Below are 23,070 nucleotides of genomic sequence, written 5' to 3' on the forward strand. Positions count from 1 at the left end.
ATTGCCTGAGTATAGATTAACAAGACATTATTTCACAAGGTCTCCATTTCTGCCAGGGCATTCCCCAAGGTATTGAATGATATTGTTGTGAATGTAAAAGGAATACACTTATGCTTACAAGGTGGCCTAACAGAGATTTTGCAAAGATAGTGGACTGTTTTTTCCCCCAACAAAAACTCCATAAAGTTCATGTTTGAGATGAAACTAACTGAAATATGTCTGCTTATTTTTCATCATATCCTTCTATCTTGTTGTGTATGGTTGGTTACTGCTCTCTTCAGGTGAGCACCTCACCACTACCCTTCTTGCCATTGGGTTGAAACAGCAGGGGTTCCCAAACATTGGGAAACCCACATAACCTACTTTAAATAATGTCTACACATCATTAATCCATTTATGATTGGCTAATATGTGTGTGTTCTAAATGCAAAAACTTGTCCATGACATATCCATGTATTTAATACTAACAGAGGAAACCTGCCAAACAGAAAACATGACTGTTTCAACATTCACCCATGAAAAACGGATTGTTTTCATGGGAAGAAAAGTTAAACCTGGAAACATCAACTTGATTGTTTTCATTAGAATCAAAGTTAAACCTGGAAACATCAATTTGTGAGTCAGCGTTAATATGGCCTACTATGCCAGCGTGAACTACTCTGATGATACAGGGACTAGAATCAAAGTGGGAGGGAATAGTCACACACTACGCATATGAATACACGCCTCTTTCGAGGCGAAGTTCGAAGCGATGGGTAAGTGAGTGTGTACATGCCCGTAAAGGCTGCAAGTAGGAGGCAAGGAAAGGCGCGGGTAACATCGATGGAGCTCGTGTAATTTGGTCAACAAGCATTAAGGGTTTCAGTAAGTGTTGGAATGTTTGACGTTTACCAGCTGCACGGAGTTGATATGTGTTGATGTGCCATGGTTTCACCTCTGTGCGCTGGTGTTCTGTCCTCCTCACGGTATCCGGATGGGAAATCTCTGCAGAAAAGTGGCACACTGGCCTCGAAATTAATTCCAGAATTCTCCAACATCGGCAAAGTATTATAAAGATATGGATAAACACTGCAGAGTGAAGGATGAAGCCACGTCAAAGGCAGCAACGCGCAAGGAAAACAAACAGAAACATGGACGGCTTTTTCGAAAGAAATCATTGAAGTCGGTGGGGAGTTTTGTTAATAAAATTATCAAAACTTTGGGCACTTTTACCCACTTTGGAGACGTTGCAGTTCAGGGCGCAGAGGATGACGATGGGGGGTTTCGTGACGGGACACCTTGCACACTCAGTGCCAACTCAGAAAATATCAAAGAGGATGTCCAGGTCGCCGGGGAGGATTCTGTTAAAAATAATTCGATAGCTTCTTCCCGTTGCTCGGTGAAAGAAAGGGTTTTATGGTGCTATGGTGGCAACATTCCAGGTGTTCTAGGCTTGAAAAATCACGGGAACACCTGTTTCATGAACGCCGTGGTCCAGTGCTTGAGCAACACTGACCTGCTCGCAGAGTATCTCGGGTTGGAATGGTACAAATTGGATTTGAGACGAAGGAGAATTAATGGGATTGTTAAAAGTGAAGACACGCAGCATGCCAGAGGTGAAGTCACGGAGCAGTTGGCATCACTTGTTAGGGCACTTTGGACTCTGGAATACATCCCGCAACTGTCCGTGGAATTCAAGGTAGGCTATAGTTGGCTATTATCAAATTGAGTTGCTCTTATACCTGTGTACTAACAATATACTTACTATGTAATAAACTCAGGACAAGCCATTATAGTACCAGAGATCCAGGGGCGAAGATAATTTCCATTTGCCCCCGTATACCTTGATTGCACCTTGATTGAAACCGCAACATAAAAAACTATGCTGCAGTCATTCCTAACATGATAAAAAACCATTTGTTTGACATTTGCCTAAAATATTGAGGGGATTTACAGAAAATGTTATCATATTGGTCAATAAGCATTTCACTGTTAGTCTACACCTGTTGTTTACGAAACGTGACAAATAACATTTGATTTGATATTCCAAAAATGATGCTGAGGCACTATCCATGACATTGGAGTTCATAAGATGTATTAGCCTACAGGTAACCTGTTTATTTTTCTCTCCAGGATTGATTACTTTACAAGTCAGTGCATCATGGAGCTTTGATAGCTATGTTGAACTCCAGTTCATCTCTCCAGTGCTTTTATAGTCTGTGAGTTTACCCAGATGGCTTTTAGTTCACCACTTACGAATGAGGTGGCTGGCTGGCACAGTGTGTCACTGGAGTCTGAGGGCATGGGATTACCAGGTGTCTGTCTGGAGTGCTGAGCTGGCACTTTGTTCCATCAGACACTCACAGCACAGAAGAGCCTTGAACATAAACAATGGACTTACTATACTCTAAACAGACTTTTGAAAGCTGGTGTGTTATATTGAGTATTTTCCAGGTATGGCGGCTTCCAACGCTGGGCTTTAATATTCCAGTCGCTGAGATGATGTGCATAGCACCTGGCTGACTCACTACCATTTACAATATTGGAGTGTTTCTGAATAGAACACACTTCATTATGTTAGTTAGGCAACATTGCCATAGAGACGACTGTTTATTGAGAGGAACACTCTCCATTAAAGGATCTGAGTGTGGATCTGAGTGTGGATCTGAGTGTGGATCAGGAGGCGGTGACAGTATCAGTTTCCCCTCAGGCTTTCCCACCCTGCCCACGCTAAAGAGGAGGAAAACACAATTATCACACTCCCGCGCCTGCAGTGCTAAGCTCCTATATAGTTCAAGGCCAGATAAAAAGAAGATGATAAGGGGTAGGACAATACATTCACAATGGATTTATTCTTGGAAATGCTAATTGATCTGTAAGGAGAAGAGGTGTAAGCATAACTAGAGGCACACCTTCACCCTGCATTGTGCAAAGCCAGGGGCTCAATCACTTTGCCTCTAGCTCAGTGTAATGTACTGGAAGTAGAAGAGTTAGAGATGTTTTGTCTGGGTGGTGGTCAATGAGGGGCAGATTGAGAGTGCCCCACCACAATACCAGACTAAATTACTATCCAGAGATGTTATTACCTTTATTGTGCAGTCAGTGCTGTACCTCCTGCCAGAGAGGTCTCAGAGGAGAATCAATCCTAACTAGTTTATTTGGTCTCTGTCTGACCCAATGTTCTGTGTGACTGTTCCTCTCCTCCAAAAAGTAACTCTTTCTCACAATCTCACTCTTCTAAGGATACCCTGCCAACTCCTCTCCATCTATAGCCACTTCCTTCTTCCCTTGTGGGGCTCTCCTGTCAGATTTTGAGAGGACAAAAATCTGAGCTGGCTTCATGTAGTCAAGATAGTTGAGATCTCAAGATAGCGGTAATGATAAATACTCAATGCATGTGATGAGATCTTTCCTGTGTTTAAGTACACACAGGCGTGCATCTTGGCTGTGGCTCTGTGACCAGAAGGGTCATGAGTTCATGTCTGGCCGTCTAAAACGGTCTTCTATGTAATTCCACAGCTGTCTGCAGGCACCATAAGATAATCAGATAGCTGTCAGGCCCCTGTCTGAGCCTTTAGGCCATGGGAGCATCAGACAAAACAACCAGCCATCTATAAACAATCAAAAACCTTACCCCGTAATTTAAATGGCCCACTTCATAATTATCTCAGAGCAGAGTTCTCAAACAGTATTATCAGCCACTCCACATGCCTCTGACAGAGTAAGAGGAGATAGAGTGAATCGCATAGACAAGGAATAGCAAAGAAGGTGGATAAGTGTTTGGGTCATAAAGAAATAAACACAATTTTGGAGGAGAAAATGAAAGTGAATGTAAGGAAACTTTATGATGTAACACAATGTATTAGCAAAAGCAATTCGGTGGTTGCACACTAGTGCTGTTCAGTTACAGGCTAATATTCACTCTTATGCACCAAGTCAACTCTAATGTGAGAATGACTGACAGCTTGGCAGAAAGAAATTACTTTACTTCATTATAAGCAGGTAAAATGTATTTTGAGTGAATTCAGAAGAGAGGTCATTGGTTTATTAGAAGCAAAAAGTTACCATTAAATGGTGATCTGTCCCAGTCTCCTCTCAGGCAGGTTGGTGGCGCAGACAGGAGAAAAATAAAACACAAAGGTAGCTACCGCAGGATGACTGGCACTGAGCCACATTCCAGTAGCACCTTGCAGGACTGACGCTGTCGGGGGAGAGTTACTGAAATGTGGTATCAAAGGTTAAGTACTGTGCCCACGACTTGATATATATATTCTTCCCGTTCATCATGTCCTACCTGTCACTGTCCTCTGATCTGAGGGCTTTATTCTACCTGCTCTGGGATCAGAATCAGATGTGTGTTTTAAAGAGTATCTGATCTGTTTGTCCTAGTGCATTCTCTGAATCCCTCCTGGTGGATTTCACTGTTTGCATAGAGGGGCCAGAGAAGGTTTGAAAACAGAAACTCAAACAGTTACTCAACAGCTAGTATATAGGTTTCAATAACATGGGAGAGGCCTAGGACAGGGGTCAGGGAGGGTAGGGAGGGAGGGATGAAGGCCTCTTGAGCTGGAATGCAGTCCTCACTCCCTCCCTACGGAGCAGATGGACTATCTGGTCGTGTTGGAAGGATAAATCAGTTTAGAGTTTTGACATGTTTGTGTGATGACTCATCACTGTGAGAGTGACTCTGGCTTCCAAGGATGTGTCAAAATCTGGGGTCTCCTTTTAATGATTAGGCTATCTGATCTGGCAGAGCTTTGGGTTTCAGGACTTTAAATATGAAGTTAAATGACTCAGTGAAGTCACAGGGAGATGACACTTGTTCTTGTTCTGTAAATCTTCTCTTCAGGCGTACACAGGGGTTTAATTGGGCTGGGTCCCAACGGGTCTGACACCTGGCACATATGATTCAAATGAGACCCGGGACCTTTGGTCAGGGGCGTCATTCACCCCAAAAATCTGAGGGGGCACAAAGTACTTGAGGATGGCTTGGGGTTGATCCATATTGGGATATGTCCCAGTCCTGAAGTTGAAGAATTTAGCATTTTCCAAACACCTGAAACAGCATTTTGCTGCAATCTAGAACTATAGTAATTAAGCTTAATTCTATGTCAAAACTGTTTATTTTTCTGCATATCTAAACATCTAACCTCTTGAGCTGTCTGTATCCTCCTGACAGTCTTTTTTAAAAGAAACTAAATATGCTTTTCTGCATCTCTGCAAAAATGTGGGTAAAATATTGAAAGTAATGTGAGTCTTATTCAGGTCATATAGTAATTGCTTGCTTTTCTAAAGGCATGCCAGCTAATATGTTGGGAGATTAGGAATCTATCTGGGCATAAAATTGCTAGGTGGCTAGTAGTATTATTTTTTAAATAATAATAATAATATATATAAACAAGACAAATCTGTGGGTGTACGTGCACCTGTGCCCTCTATGGGCATGACACTGCTCCCTAATTTTGAATTATATTGTCACGACTAGTCAAGGTGGGTGGAATCAGGCGCAGAGAGCAAATAATGAATAAAGGTTTATTCTCCGGTGAACAACAATAGCCCGAACGGGCAGGAGAGCCAACCTCGGCGGAAGTCGTGACATATATAATGAAAAATGTGTTGTCCACATTTTAATTTTCCACAACCAAAAACATGAGTAGGCAACTGCAAAATCAGACAACCCAATAGAACAGTTTACCTATTAAATTGTTCAGCCTGTCGCATTCTATGCGAGAAAGTAATATTCCTCTTGAGGAGCACTCAAATTAGTGCTGCACAGGGAGAGACATATGGATGTCCAGTCATTGTACAACATTCTTAATACAGTCGCGGGAAAACCCACATTTGAAAGCATTTATGATGGCCACTGTAAATAGCGGAGGATCACGGAGCGTTCTAGTGTTACTACACTTATTTCTCAAATCCCAAAAATGTGTAAAATGCACTATTTTAGAACCAAATATTTTAGCATTGAAATGGTTTATGCTCGTCAGAGGTCACTAATGGTGTTGAATGCATAAGATCGGGGCTAATTGTAACACGGGTCAGGTGTAACAGGTAGACCTGCAATAGTTCACAGTACATGATCCTTGGTTTGCTGAGTGCCAGTGGATTTTTTTTTTGGGGGGTGGCATTCAAGTCATCAATATATTGCTGACTGGCAACAAGATAGCCTAATGTTTAGATCTAAGAGTTAGCATCAGGTGGGCTACATCAGGTGATAATGCTTATTGCTAAATAACACACCTGCCTGATAATATGGACCAATATGTTATTGGGTTCATTTCCAGAGTGGGAAATTCTATTTTAGAATTTTCATTTATTTTGGAATAGAATGTCATTTTAAAAGGTTGACAGAACTGACCTTCTCACAGTCATACACCCCCCCCCCCCCCAACACCTCTCAATTTAACCTCTCTGGGATATGTGGCTAGGCGTCCCACCTGGCCAAAAGCCAGGGAAAGTGCAGAGCGCCAAATTCAAATAAATTACTATAAAAATGTAACTTTCATTAAATCACACATGCAAGAAAGCAAATTAAAGCTACACTTGTTGTGAATCCAGCCAACATGTCAGATTTCAAAAAGGCTTTTTGGCGAAAGCAAACGATGCTATTATCTGAGGATAGCACTTCCGTAAACAAAGAGAGAAAAGCATATTTCAACCCTGCAGGCGTGACACAAATGCAGAAATAATAATATAATTCATGCCTTACCTTTGATGAGCTTCTTTTGTTGGCACTCCAATATGTCCCATAAACATCACAAATGGTCCTTTGTTCGATTAATTCCGTCGATATATATATCCAAAATGTCCATTTATTTGGCGCGTTTGATCCAGAAAAACACCGGTTCCAACTTACGCAATGTGACTACCAAATATCTCAAAAGTTACCTGTAAACTTTGCTAAAACATTTCAAACTACTTTTGTAATACAACTTTAGGTATTTAATAATTTATAAAATTAAAGACGGGATGATCTGTGTTCAGTACAGGAGGAAAACAAACTGTAGCTAGCTTTCTGGTCACGCGCCTCTATCTAACAGTACACTTCAAGTGACCCTCGTTCAAGATGGCCGTACTTCTTCATTACACAAAGGAAAAACCTCAACCAATTTCTAAAGACTGTTGACATCCGGTAGAAGCGACAGAAACTGCAAGAAGGTCCCTTAGAAATCTGGATTCCCAATGAAAGCCAATTGAATAGAGAGTGACTTTTTTAAAAATCTGAAAGGTTTGTTATACTCACAGACATGATTCAAACAGTTTTAGAAACTTCAGAGTGTTGTCTATCCAAATCTACTAATAATATGCATATCATATCTCCTGGGGATGAGTAGCAGGCAGTTGAATTTGGGCATGCATTTCAACCGGACGTCAAAATACTGCCCCCTGTCACCAAGAAGTTTTAACCCCTGGGCGTACATACAGTATATGTCAGTTTTACAGTACCAGCACCCACTATAGTCATTATCATGCCTAATGTGCTTGATGATGACACCACAGAGAAAGAGGCAGTGCATACCAACATTCAGAAGTCATCTAATGTAGCTGCTGTTACAGTAAAAAGCCCTAGCAGGGGTCCTATTTATATGACTGATGGGACTGGTCCATATGGTCAAAAGCCCAGCGCTCCCCACAGCAACTCGCTCAAACCTCCCCCACGTTTCCTTCACCCAAATCCAGTTAGCTGATGTTCTGAAAGAGCTGCAAAATCTGTACCCCTACAAATCTGCCGGGCTAGACAATCTGGACAAGACGTCGGCCGATTATGATTTATTTGTAATAATGACAATTACAACAATATTGAATGAACACTTACTTTAGCTTAATATAATACATAAATAAAAATCTATTTTAGCCTCAAATAAATAATGAAACATGTTCAATTTGGTTTAAAAAATGCAAAAACAAAGTATTGGAGAAGAAAGTAAAAGTGCAATATGTGCCATGTAAAAAAGCAAACTTTTGAGTTCCTTGCTCAGGACATGAGTTCCTTTTAACATGAGACTTGGTTGTAGTTAATATAGTATTTATAGGACTATTTCTCTCTATACCATTTGTATTTCATTAACCTTTGACTATTGGATGTTCTTATAGGCATTTTAGTATTGCCAGTGTAACAGTATAGCTTCCATCCCTCTCCTCGCTCCCCCTGGGCCCGAACCAGGAACACATCGACAACAGCCACCGTCGAAGCAGCGTTACCCATGCAGAGCGAGGGGAACAACCACTCCAAGTCTCAGAGCGAGTGACGATTGAAATGCTACTAGCGCGCACCCCACTAACTAGCTAGCCATTTCACATCGGTTACACCAGCCATTTGGCTGATAGGCATGAAGTCATAAACAGCGCTGTGCTTGCGAAGAGCTGCTGGCAAAGCGCACGAAAGTGCTGTTTGAATGAATGCTTACGAGCCTGCTGCTTCCTACCATCGCTCATTCAGACTGCTCTATCAAGTCATAGACTTAGTTATAATATAATAACACACAGAAATACGAGCCTTTGGTCATTAATATGGTCGAATCTATCATTTCGAAAACAAAACGTTTATTATTTCAGTGAAATATGGAACCATTACGTATTTTATCTAAGGGGTGGCATCCATTAGTCTAAATATTCCTGTTACATTGCACAACCTTCAATGTTATGTCATAATTGCGTAAAATTCTGGAAAATTAGTTCGCAATGAGCCAGGCTGCCGAAACTGTTGAATATATCCTGACTCTGCGTGCAATGAATGCAAGAGAAGTGACACAATTTCACCTGGTTAATATTGCCTGCTAGCCTGGATTTCCTTTAGCTAAATATGCAGGTTTAAAAATATATACTTCTGTGTATTGATTTTAAGAAAGGAATTAGTGTTTATGGTTAGATACAGTCGTACAATTATTGTGCTTTTTTCACAACTGCGCTTTTGTTAAATCATCCCCCTGCGTTGCATCGATTATATGCAACGCAGGACATGCTAGATAAACTAGTAATATCATCAATCATGTGTAGTTAACTAGTGATTATGATTGATTGATTGACTGTTTTTTATAAGATAAGTTTAACGCTAGCTAGCAACTTACCGTGGCTTCTACTGCATTCGCGTAACAGGCAGGCTCCTCGTGGAGTGCAGTGAGAAGCAGGTGGTTAGAGCGTTGGACTAGTTAACGGTAAGGTTGCAAGATTGAATCCCCCGAGCTGACAAGGGAAAAATCTGTCGTTCTGCTCCTGAACAAGGCAGTTAACCCACCGTTCCTAGGCCGTCATTGAAAATAAGAATGTGTGCTTTACTGACGTGCCTAGTTAAATAAAGGTGTCAAAAAATACAGATTTCCAATTGTTAAGAAAACTTGAAATCGGCCCTAATTAATCGGCTATTCCGATGAATCGGCCGAGCTCTAATCTGGACCCTCTCTTTCTAAAATTATCTGCCAAAATTATTGCAACCCCTATTACTAGCTTGTTCAACCTTTCTTTCGTATCATCTGAGATTCCCATAGATTGGAAAGCTGCCGCTGTCATCCCCCTCTTCAAAGGGGGAGATAATCTAGACCCAAACTGCTACAGACCTATATCTATTCTACCCTGCCTTTCTAAGGTCTTGGAAAGCCAAGTTAACAAACAGATTACCGACCATTTCGAATCTCACCGTACCTTCTCCACTATGCAATCTGGTTTCAGAGCTGGTCATGGGTGCACCTCAGCCACACTCAAGGTCCTAAACGATAGCACCAGCTGTCAGAGCAGCTCACAAATCACTGCACCTGTACATAGCTCATCTGTAAATAGCCCATCCAATCTACCTCATCCCTATACTGTATTTATTTATGCATCTTGCTCCTTTGCACCCCAGTATCTCTACTTGCACATTCATCTTCTGCACATCCTACCATTCCAGTGTTTAATTGCTATATTGTAATTACTTTGCCACCATGGCCTATGTATTGCCTTACCTCCCTTATCCTTCCTCATTTGTACATGCTGTATATATATTTTTCTACTGTATTATTGATTGTATGTTTGTTTATTCCATGTGTAACTCTGTGTTGTTGTATGTGTCGAACTGCTTTGCTTTATCTTGGCTAGGTCGCAGTTACAAATGAGAACTTGTTCTCAACTGGCCTACCTGGTTAAATAAAGGTGAAATCAAAAAAAGTATTAATTGTCAGTTTGAGTCAGATACCTCATAAACCAGAGCATTAATTATACACACATATTACACAGTCCAGAGTTATACGTAATTAGATCAAAATGGTCATTGTGGACACCACAGAGAAAACTATACCTTATCTACAGCATCAATTATTTATCTGACGCATTTACCACATTCAGATATAATATAATATATGCCATTTAGCAGACGCTTTTATCCACACTTACAGTCATGTGTGCATACATTCTACGATGATCCCGGGAATCGATAACTAAGCGCCATGCTCTACCAACTGAGCTACAGAAGGACCACAGATATACTGATGAAGATAACTAGAATTACCATGGGAGACAGCAGCTTGTAATTGTAGCATTATGTGTCCACAGAGAGCTTATTTCTGGAAACTGCCTTAGAGAGTTCATTTAAAGTATGTCAAGAGTTAGAATCTTTATTGTCTGTACACTGCCATCAGACTAACTTAGGCTATGTAGAACACAACAAAACAAGTCGTACAACATCAATATAAGTCTTTCATCTTGCTACCTCAATTGTGCTTTGCCTTCCATGCATGATATTTACAGTAGGTTAAAGCTGTACAATGAGCAAACCTATTACACGAAGGCTATCTTCTGTGCTGTGCTGCCAGTCTCCAAGAGGCCATTATGTCATGCTGTTCTTTCTGGACACAAAAGGGACAGACTTGCTGCTGGCACAGGGACAACCAGACAATGGATTTGTCTGTACAGTCTGAGTTCTGGCCCTGTGATGGTGATGTCTTATTTTTGTTGTCCACATTTTGTGTAATTGTGTGTAAGGACCTGAACAGTGTTATAATTCTCACCTGACTTTGTCTCTGACTAAAAATAGACACTGTAGGAAGAGGCACACTTTCAGACAGCATTCGGAGACTACTCTCTTCTACTCCTACTTTTGCTTTGACACATCCCAATAATCTCTTTGCTCTCTGTTTTTGAATGCGTGTTCACTTTGTACAATGTTCAGCTGAGTAGCTACTTTGAAGATAGGTAGAGAAAGCAGTACCTCCCACACACAGTGTGTTATTATACAGGTTGTACCAATGATGGCGAGATCTACTGTACTGTATGATAGAGTCATACAGTATGCCTGTTAGATACCAGGGATTATTAGGCAGTGATCACAGGCTGCTGTTCTCTCCATAATCTCTCATTACTGCTGAGGCTCCTTCAGGCTGCCAGCTGCGGTTCAGCCGGTTAATTCCAGAGTAATTGAGTCGTGTGCCACTCAGTCTTAAACCACAGATTTCAATTTACATTGTGTTCCATGTGGGCTTAAGTATTCTTCAACCGACTTTTTTTGTGGCATAGTGATATCTACAGACGTATTTCATTTGATGTTGCTTTCTTAAATGTCAAAAGAACGGTCTTTATATCTGTCAGTTAAGTTTGGGTAATACTAGTACTATAGTTGTGTGTGTGTGTGTGTGTGTGTGTGTGTGTGTGTGTGTGTGTGTGTGTGTGTGTGTGTGTGTGTGTGTGTGTGTGTGTGTGTGTGTGTGTGTGTGTGTGTGTGTGTGTGTGTGTGTGTGTGTGTGTGTGTGTGTGTGTGTGTGTGTGTGTGTGTGTGTGTGTGTGTGTGTGGTGTTGAGACAAATGTTTCTGAATAACTGAATATGAGGGGGTTCAGTGGGAGCCATCCAAGGTCAGCTCTGATTGGGCTCAGCAGCATTTGAGGATGTTCTGCCCGGGACCTGAAATAGCTTTGTCTCAGACAGTGGGCGACGAGGGAAGCGTGAAGAGCATTAGGGAGAATTTGCTATTCAAGAATCCCTTTGTTCTGCGTTCTGTGGAGACGGACATGGGGCTTGAGGCAATGATTGACCCGCTGTGGGTCCACTGTGGGGGCTGTGCTACAGGAATTAAGCCTACAGCTTCCTGAAGAAGGGATCCTGTGTGCAGCCACAGGTGGACCAACAGACACACCTAGGGTCCTATAAAATCTGCGATGCGGAGAACGCGGACAGAATCACGGAATCCAGACATTAAAATCGAATTCAATAATATTAAAACATTTATTGAACTTAACAGGAAATCAACTAAATGTATTGAACTTGTTAGAAAATTAATTAATTTAAACAAGATTATCATAAATAAAATCCAATTGTATTTGTCACTTGCGCCGAATACAACATGTGTTGACCTTACTGTGAAATGCTTTTACTTACAAGCCCTTAACCAACAATGCAGTGTTTAGAAAAATTAAAGTTAAAAAATATTGACTAAATAAACTAAAGTTATAACAAAAGGAACACTATAAAATGACAATGACGAGGCTATAAACAGGGGGTACCGGTACAGAGTCAATGTGTGGGGGTACAGGTTAGTCGAGGTAATTGAGGTAATATGTATATGTAGGTAATGGTGAAATGACTATCCATAAATAATAAACGTCAAGTAGCAGCAGCGTAAATAAAAAATAAAAAGGGGGGTCAATTCAAGTAGTCCAGGTAGCCATTCAATTAACTGTTCAGTAGTCTAATGGCTTTGGGATAGAAGCTGTTATGGAGCCTTTTGGATCTAGAATTGTCGCTCCAGTACTGCTTGCCATGCGGTAGCAGAGAGAACAGTCTATGACTGGGGTGGCTGGAGTCTTGAAAACATTTTAGCACTTTTTGTGTAGGCATTAGCAATGATGCTAATACTGATCCATCTTCTGGAGATGGGAAGGCTTTCCCAAAAGCCTATACCTACCTGGCAGAATGATATCATGATTATTTGCATCAATCCAGTGGCGATTTGTTTAACAAACTCTGCAATCACGTGTTCTCCAGAAACACCGCTAACCAAACAGTGTTGCTGTGCAATGAATAAAAGGGGATCTACACCCAAAAATGTAAATGTAATATATTTTTCCCAGACCTCAAAAGTGGTCTCTTGATGTGGTTTAAGCATTGGTGTGGACCTAAAACATAAAATGTTGTTGTCTATCTAAAAAAAAATATTTTGAGAGCAAAAACCTGAAAAAACAGAAACCTGGAAAAAACAAACGGAGAAAACGGAATTTGGGGAAAAAAACAAGTGGAATTTGGCAAAAAATAAAACTGATTATATAGGGTCTTGCACACCTCAGTTGGCCAGTGAATATCACACTGTGTGTTTCATGTTTCTATGGAAGCGGGAATGGCAGTAAACAAACCAATAGCTTTTGGTACTGCAATTTGGGTATTCCTGTCACATCTCAAATCCCAACAAGCTGTCAGATTTGGATCTGAATTATCCCACTGCTGTTTTAGTTTTTTACTCTTATGCAAAATGTTCGGATTATCCAGACAGCAGAAGGTTATTCATGCATTTAGGCAAGTTTTTACTTCAAAAGCACACTGTGTGGTTATAGTACATTCATCTTGAATTACATCAATGTAATGATTTTAAAACAACAGTCAGCTAATCTGTTTTCTCTGTCCATTGAAGACGCACTAATTCACCAATGTTTACAATACAGTTTTACACGGACTCCTTCATTGACCATGTGACTCTCCTTTCCCTCTCTAGAGTATAGTATCCAAGTATGGATCCCAATTCCGAGGAAACTCCCAACATGACGCCCTGGAGTTCCTGCTTTGGCTTCTGGACCGAGTTCACGAAGATGTCAACTTGTCCTCCTGCAGCAACAACAATAACAAGACCAAAACCCCTGGGAAGGTAAGAGTGCCTTCTCCATCCACTGTCACACAGTCACGTCGAACTGTACTGAACTCAAAGTGTAGGCTTGAGCTTCAAGTCTCAACAGTGTCTTGCACTCTTCACTCACAAGAGCAAGAACGACTGTCTGTATTGCTATACAGAAAATGATCTTTTCATATGCTTACAGAACCTTGGTTTCACAACAGAATGTCAGTTTCTACAGGCATTTGCAACAGCATCTTTAAGTTCTTTGCAGCTCTAAGTCTGTACAATTTAATTTGAGCTCTCAATTATTGATGTACTTATCTACCCTTGGATCTATACTAAATGTGCTAACACAGCATTAATCGACTTTAATTTATGTACTCTGTGATTCTGAACAATTCTGAACAGATGTGAGAGGAAGAGCAGCATTGCATAGAAGTGACATATTTCCTTCTCTCCTGTGCTCTAAATGCATATGAATCAACAGATCATTCTGATAACCCTGTGTGAGGGATAAAGCTCCCTCTATACCTTCTATTGCCTACCCCCTTCGGTGAAATTGTTCATGCACCTGTTTGGAAACAATTGCCTCTCTGACAAACTTATTTCCTGTGTTTGTGGGGAGGAACAGCTTAGAGCTGTTGTGATGGGTTTCCATAGTTCTGTCTGTCTGTGAATATGCCCTGTGTGCTGCAGCCGTCTAGCTGATGCCACAAGTGAAACTGCTGCTTTCACAGGAGACCTGCAACTTTGTTCTATAATGTCTTCTGTGCAGCCTGAGGAGTAGAATCAAAGCTGGGTAATTTGCTGTTTGATCATTTCTCTGTGCATGGCTCCTCCTGAAGGTATGCCCGTGGGCACAGTGGAGCCTGACACCCCCTGGATAGGCCTTTGATCGGTTCCACTGTGCCCATTAGCAGGGAGTTTCATGCATTATTAAAAACATATTTCTGCTTTTGAAATACACCCCCTCTTTAGCAGTGCTATCAGGGTGATAACCAATGGAATGATTCATACCAAGTGCTAAATTCACGGTTGGTGAGTCATCACAAATACATCTAAATGATGTCTGTGTCCCTTCTCCCACAGACCTTACTCCACTGATTTATTCTGTTGTATCATCGCTATTCTGGTGGAGGGGAATTTCACAGAACAATACATCACTGTATTTGGGATTCAACATGTCTTTATCAAATTGGTATGCGAACACACGGAAAACAATCTGTTAGACCTTGTTGTGTGTTAAGTAACTGAAGTGAGATGCATGGTTTGAGGGAGGGTGAATGGTGTTCCAGACCAGCACAGCTTACTACATGATGATACTGGCCAGAATGAAGCCATTGTGGCTTGGCTACTGCTTAGGCCTGCTGGCTCTTGTTTTGGATAAAACACAGCTTGGTCTTTGTTGCATCAATTGAATTTGACACTCTGCATACTTGAATTAATAGATCAAAGTAAGAGGCGGTCTCAAGCCGTGGTCTGTTAAAGTGAATCTCACTGACACTAACCATGTAGGGACCTACTGAACCATGGCTATGGTTAAGACTAGAAACTAGACTGTGTGTAGGCAAAGACAGAGGTTTTGAGATTCAGTTGCCAGTGTGAACTCGGCTTTGTGGTCTTGTATGTAAGATTCCTCAAAGTGTGATTTTCTTACTTCATCTATCTTCTAACAGGTTAGCAGGTTAGTGTGTTTGCATATGGGTGGGTGGGTTCTTGTGTTTATGGGTGTATGCATGTGTGTGGGCTAAGTGATGCTCAGTGAGTTGTGTGTGTGTGACAGTGAGTGTTTGTATGGGCCCCAGTTCATTGAGCCATTCAATTTGGTTGTTTGCTTTGAGCAATGAGCATTTGGTCCCCTCACACGCACTTTCCCCTTTCTCTCCATCTACCCCCCCCCCTCTCTCTCTCCATATTTTTGTTGACACCCCCATCTTTGTTTATCTGGCCATATACAGTACTATGCAGTGTCTATCCAATACTTGAACAAAGCTCCAATCTGAGATGAGTTGCCCTTCAGTGCAGGGTCAGAGGGCACAGGAGGTGATCTGGACTGTGTCTCTGTCTCTCCGTATGAGGCCACAGAGGACATCAGAGGAGGCTGGGACTGGAGGACTGCTGATAAGGCCTGTCATTATAAGTCTGGGACACGTCAAGGAAAAAGTTGCCACACTTTGTTAACACCCAAGAGTCTGATGGTGTGAGGGACGAAAATCTGCTGTTTTTGACAGCTTGCCGCTCCACTTCATCATTGATTTTACACTTTTACTTTAGTTTAGGCAAGACAAACTAATAATATCAATTTGGTTAGGCTATCTTCCCACACCACACCCCCAATGGTTCACCTTTCTGTGTGAAGGAGACCCATTTGAACTTTTGAACTTGTTATTGTGTTCTCTGTCTGAGGGCCTTCCTCCCTGCTATATGGCCCATTAAGCCACAGGAGTCACTAGTGCGTCACTAGATGAGACAAGGATATACCTGCCGGCCAATCCCTCCCTAACCTGGACGACGCTGGGCCAATTGTGCCCCGCCCCATGGGCCTCCCAGTCGCGACCGGCTGCAACAGAGCCTGGGCACGAACCCAGAATCTCTGATGGCACAGCTAGCAATGCAGCGCCTTAGACCACTGCGCCACCGAGGAGGCCCTCTTTTGGGGCCTCCTTAATCTTTTCTTTTTATTGGCCAGTCTGAGATATGGCTTTTGCATCCCGGAGTCGCCTCTTCACTGTTGACATTGAGACTGGTGTTTTGCGGGTACTATTTAATGAAGCTGCCAGTTGAGGACTTGTGAGGCATCTGTTTCTCAAACTAGACACTCTAATGTACTTGTCCTCTTGCTCAGTTGGGCCTCCCACTTCTCTTTCTATTCTGGTTAAAGCCAGATGGAACTGTTATGTGAAGGGAGTAGTACACAGCGTATGAGATCTTCAGTTTTTTGGCAATTTCTCGCATGGATTAGCCTTCATTTCTTAGACCAAAAATAGCCTGACGAGTTTCAGAAGAAAGTTCTTTGTTTCTGTCCATTTTGAGCCTGTAATAATACCCACAAATGCTGATACTCCAGATACTCAACTAGTCGAAAGGGCAGTTTTATTGCTTCTTTAATTAGCACAACAGTTTTCAGCTTTGCTAACATAATTGCAAAGGGGTTTTCTAATGATCAATTAGCCTTTTAAAATGATTGGATTGGATTAGCTAACACAACTTGCCATTGGAACACAAGAGTGATGGTTGCTGATAATGGGCCTCTGTACGCCCATGTAGATATTCCATAGAAAATCAGCCGTTTCCAGCTACAATAGTCATTTACAACATTAACAATGTCTACACTGTATTTCTGATTAATTTGATGTTATTTTAATGGACAAAAAAATGTGCTTTTCTTTCAAAAACAAGGACATTTCTAAGTGACCCCAAATTTTTGAATGGTAGTGTATATACAGACGTGCTCAGATTTGTTGGTACCCTTACAGCTCATTGAAATAATGCTTCATTCCACCTGAAAAGTGCTGAAATTAAAATCTATTTTATCATGTACACTTGCATGCCTTTGGTATGTCATAGAATAAAGCAAAGAAGCTGTGAAAAGAGATGAATTATTGCTTAATCTACAAAGATATTCTAAAATGGCCTGGACACATTTGTTGTTAAAATATAATAAATAATTGGATTATAGTGATATTTCAAACTAATTAGCTTCTTTAATTAGTATCACATGTCTCCAATCTTGTAATCAGTCATTCGGCCTATTTAAAGTAGAGAAAAGTAGCCTGTTTAAATGGAGAATGTAGTCACTGTGCTGTTTGGTATCATTGTGTGCATCACACTGAACATTGACCAGAAAAAGCAAAGGAGAGATTTGTCTGAGGAGATCAGGAAGAAAATTATAGACAAGCATAGTAAAGGTAAATGCTACAAGACCAACTCCAAGCAGCTTGATGTTCCTGTGACAACAGTTACACATATTATTAAGAAGTTTCAGGTCCATTGAACTGGAAGCAACCTCCCTGGTCATGGCCACAAGAGGAAAATTGACCCTTGAATCTTGAATCTGTGCAGGGCACAATTAAATCTCAAGACTATCAAAGCATTCTGGAGCGAAACATACTGCCCAGTGTAAGAAAACTCTGTCTCAGTCTCTCTCGGGTCATGGGTCCTCCAACAGGATAATGACCCAAAGCAAACAGCTAAAAGCACCCAAGAATGGATAAGAACAAAGCATTGGACTATTTTGAAGTGGCCTTCTAGGAGTCCTGATCTGAATCCTGTCGAACATCTATGGAAAGAGCTGAAACTTGCAGTCTGGAGAAGGCCCCCATCAAACCTGAGACAGCTGGAGCAGTTTGATCAGGAAGAGTGGGCCAAACTACCTGTTAACAGGTGCAGAAGTCTCATTGAGAGTTACAGAAAACGTTTGATTGCAGTGATTGCCTCTAAAGGTTGTGCAACAAAATATTTGGTTAAGGGTCCCATCATTTTTGTCCATGACATTTTCATTTGTTTTATTATTTACAATATTATGTTGAATATAAAATAAAAAGCCAAGTCTGATTTCTATTAAGTATGGAATGAACAGTGGTGGATGCCAATTACTTTGGCCAGTTTCAAGTTATTTCAGAGAAAATTGTGCATTCTTCGTTTTTTGTGGAGTGGTACCAACAAATTTGAGCACGTCTGTATATATATTTTTTATTTATTATTACATTTCAAATTACAATACAAGAACAATGAAACATAGGACATCACTACACATATATTTTCTCTGAAGAAACACAAAATAACATTAAAAGTTTAAAAAAATACAATCACGAATTGACATTCAAAAATTAAAGTACCTCAAATAAAATATAGGCCAGGGTTTACAGTTGTACAAACCTGTGACAGAGTTGTGATAATGCAGTGTTTTTTTGTTATTGACTAATTCTAGAGATTTTATTAAGTATTGGATTTCTAGTAAATAATATGTTGCATTTGGAGACGTATTTCAAATATGTGTTTTCGTTACCAGAGAGAATGAAGAAATGAACGACTAATTCAGTAGTTTTGTTTTCATTTGAATAATAACATATGACATCTTTCAATGTAAATACATGGGTTTTGTCATGGCTTCAGTATGTATTCTGCTCTGGCTGTTGAGTAAAGACAACCCCTTCCAGAGGCTCATTGCTTGTCTCTATGTTGGCTTTATACTGACAGGAATAGGAATCATGCTTCATATTGACCTCAATTAGATCTGTGGAAGTCATTATTAACCTGCCCTGGAAATCACATTAGCATGTCCTCATTAATGCTAAAGCTATTAATAATGACAGTCAACTGAGTCATTTAGCCTGAAATACATGACTGACTAATCGATGGACAGACATCACCTCTCATGCAGCTGCATCTCAATTTGTACTAAGCTAATGCTACATGTTCTCTAATGATATGGGGTATGCCAACAAAGGTATACGACTGTCGACTAACATATAGTGGGAGTTCAGCAGGTGTCAGGGTTGTGCTTGTAGTGAGGCTCTTCTCTCTCCTGACTGAATGAAGTATTCTTCTTGAAAACGTTATTTTGAGGTAGAAAAAGCCCTCCTACAATCTTGTAATTATTTTTTCAAAAGAATACTGTCTATCAGAATAAACTCTATATCAATAAATGACATGCACACACACACACACACACACACACACACACACACACACACACACACACACACACACACACACACACACACACACACACACACACACACACACACACACACACACACACACACACACACACACACACACACACACACACACACACACACACACACACACACACACACACACACACACGCACACGCACACTGTATATAGACTTTCTTTATTTTCTTTCTATTGTGTTATTGACTATATGCTTGTTTATTCCATGTGTAACTATGTGTTGTTGTTTGTGTCGCACTGCTTTGCTTTATCTTGAGTAGGTCGCAGTTGTAAATGAGAACTTGTTCTCAACTAGCTTACCTGGTTAAATAAAGGTGAATTCATTTTTTTTATACACACAGACTAGCACTGTGTGTTCTCTGTCCAGAGCAGAACATCTCTTATGACAGTCATCTCTTATGTTTAGCCAGACCCTCTCCCAGCCACCTATGAATGGACTGAGCACCAGCGTTGTCATGGATTTCATTTTTTTATCAGTATGGAAACATGTGGCCTGATAGACTGTCGCCAAGGAAATAATCCCATGGCTCATACAGTACACTACCTACTAACGGGATTCATCCTGCTATTCTCACTGTGCCCCCTCCCTCCTCCCCTGGCTCAAAGTCTGCTACTTACCGTACTCACTCTTCCCTTTATTGGTCTTTTTAGAGCCCTCAAAGAATTTACAGTAGTATCAGCTAGCCACCCACAAAGGAGCTCTCCTCAGGGTAGAAGGCTTTTAATGGCTCTCTCAGGTGACTGACTCCAATGAAGAGAGGTCTTCTTATTTTAGCACTGCTCAGACATCTATCACATCTAACTGTGTGTATCCTTCTCACATCACAAATAGTCAAACCCTTGTTGACGTCTGGGAGAAGGGTCTTGAAAGAGGGAGTTCAGAGGAGTTTAAGGGAGACCCAGATGAACAGTGGGAGTTCCCCCACCCTTGAGCTTCCAAGCTCAAGTCAGTGATTCCCAAACTTTCATTCTGGCCCCCCTTACGTCATTGGGGAACATGTCTCGCCTTCCCTCTATGGGCACAACTACTGTCCATGACACAAACTTTTCACCCCCCCTCTTATTGGCCAAAAGACCATTTTGCAGTTTAAAAGCTAATTTCCTGTATTTCTACATGTTTTGCCATGTCTTATGTGTGTTCATGTTATATCTGAGTGACTCAAACATTACAACAAAATCAACAGGCTAACAACCTAGCTAAAAAAACATTCGCTGACATGGGCTGGTTGATCTGGACGTTTCTGACAAGTTATAAATAGCTCTCTAAGGTCTGCAATGACTGACATGGCAAGAGGGACTGCTGATGCACTATGCACTACACACAATTTCGAAATGGCACCTTATGCATTCTACTGTTACTATTATCAAGAGTAAGTTGTAAGCTCGACTGAGTTCCTTAAAAAGAATACACACACACGCAGGCACACACACACACAAATACACACGCACTGTGGTCACACCATGGAACTGGCATTCAGTTTGTTGACCGTTTATCACTTAGGAAACAGTGCTGGTGTGAAGCTCTCTCTCTGTATAATGAATGTGGCCCTTTGTAAGCCGGTGGAAGAAAGAGACGCTTGTTGGGCACTGCTAGTGAAGCGAGGGAGAGGTGAGACAGGGTTGTGTTGGGCTCTGTACAACAGTGTGGCTGTGGGTGGGGAAGCCTTAACGGGTAGTGACAGACTGACAGATAAGCAAACCTCAGTAATGTTGCAGAGTCAGTATAGTCAAGCAACTGTTGCCATGTTTGATGATATTTCATTCATCATCTGATTTACAAATGTGTTTACTTATCCAGAACAAGGAGCAGTGTGGGTACAGTAAGGACTTTTGCTCTCAGTGAACCCTCAGCCCTCCTACAGTGTTGGAACATGAATAAGGGACTGTGAATGTAATGCAGTTAGTGCTGTCACAGCAAACACTCTGGGCTGGTCCGAGCCATTCACTTTAGGGAATGGGATATTCACCAGAAGGCCTTGGGAATCTACTGTATCTGTGCCCACAGAGAAGCAGAGGGGAGGTGTGTGAGTAGAGAGAAGAGGAACCGTGTTCAGGGTTCAATCTTGGGTCAAAGAGGATTATGATCAGTGGTACTCATGATGCAAGCTAGGAAAAGAGATAGCACTGAAGGCGAGCAACCAGAGACACCCAACAACAGAGGACATTTCCATGCAGGGTCAAATGACTCATGACCTGCACTGGTTCCTCAGCCATGCTGAGCACAATCATCACAACGATCAGTATCAAGGTTACCAAGGTCAGAAACACTATCCTCAGAACCTTTTAAGGCATCCTCCTGTCTTCTCTTCACTGTCTGTTCATAAAGATCTGCTGTGATTTACAGAGAGTGCACTAACTAAGCCAACCACCAATACCTAACCACAACAACATCACTTACAGTAGCACCGACCGTCACAACGTGCCTGTGTGGTTGCTGTTTTCCAGTCAGAGAGGGCAGGGTGCAGGCCTATTGTGCCTGTGTGGTTGCTGTTTTCCAGTCAGAGAGGGCAGGGTGCAGGCCTATTGTGCCTGTGAGTGTTTCCTCTCCCCAACTTTGATGTTGTCTGCTCTGTAGAACAGAATGGCTTCCTGTGACTCGGAGCCACCCAGCTGGAAAAGCAGCTTGGAGGAAAGGGTCCCAATGTGACCGCTCTGTGTTTGTGTACTCCTTTGACCTCTAACCCAGATTAGTGTTGATTGGCCGATACATACTGGGCTCATGTTCTGTATCGGCTTCCCCACAGAGCAAGACAAAGTATGTGTGTGTGTGTGTGTGTGTGTGTGTGTGTGTGTGTGTGTGTGTGTGTGTGTGTGTGTGTGTGTGTGTGTGTGTGTGTGTGTGTGTGTGTGTGTGTGTGTGTGTGTGTGTGTGTGTGTGTGTGTGTGTGTGTGTGTGTGTGTGTGTGTGTGTGTGTGTGTGTGTGTGTGTGAGATTTGTGTGTGTGAGATTGTGCGCATGTGTGTGTGAATTATTGTTGACTTCTCATGGAGGTTTAATTTGAGAGCGTCCCTCCCTTTGCCAGGAGCACTGTTCTTGAAAAATGACCTTTTTTAATTTATCTCCAGTCTGCCGGGGTTGCTTTCACTGGCACAGACACAATTAAGCTGCCTCAGACACCCCAATGTATCACTCAAGGTTTAAGGAGCGGTTAAGGACATTTCTATATACTGCACTGCACTGTCGCTGAGCCACCACTTCTGTGTGGAATGCCTTCTCCAAGTCTACCTGTAAAAGGGCTCATAATTATACAGGCTAGTTGGCAGCAGATTTTCATGACCGTTTGACTTCATCTCACTTCATTTGGATGTCTTTGATAAGTTCTTTTGAATGGGGTAACATGTTTTGTAAACCATTTATAACACCTTATACACTCGCTGTAAACATTCTTGATAGACATACTGTACATGTTTCTGTAAGTATATTCCAAAGGCATCACACAGAGGTGGTCTATATAAATAGTTACTAGCCTTTCTTGATTTTTGCTCCTGTCATTACATCCCCATCTGTGGGTGTTGTCTCCTGCCTGTCACCACAGTGTGTCAGCAGCACAGTAATAAACCCCATCAGCTCAGGAGACCCACCTCCCTGTCTTTATATGAATT

At 41.6% G+C, this 23,070-nt stretch overlaps 1 protein-coding gene across 1 annotated transcript in view; it reads left to right on the forward strand.

Annotated features, from left to right (window-relative positions):
• Positions 1-740: 740 nt before the first annotated feature.
• Positions 741-23,070, forward strand: part of LOC124015749 (ubiquitin carboxyl-terminal hydrolase 43-like) — a 99,398-nt gene continuing 77,068 nt past the window's right edge. Inside the window, exons 1-2 of the mRNA XM_046331202.1 lie at positions 741-1,678; positions 13,651-13,800. Coding sequence (XP_046187158.1) covers positions 1,058-1,678; positions 13,651-13,800 — 771 coding nt within the window. The 5' untranslated portion in view covers positions 741-1,057. The remainder of the gene's footprint in view (positions 1,679-13,650; positions 13,801-23,070) is intronic.

This window comes from Oncorhynchus gorbuscha, linkage group LG26, assembly GCF_021184085.1.
Source record: "Oncorhynchus gorbuscha isolate QuinsamMale2020 ecotype Even-year linkage group LG26, OgorEven_v1.0, whole genome shotgun sequence".
Taxonomy (NCBI): Eukaryota; Metazoa; Chordata; class Actinopteri; order Salmoniformes; family Salmonidae; genus Oncorhynchus; species Oncorhynchus gorbuscha.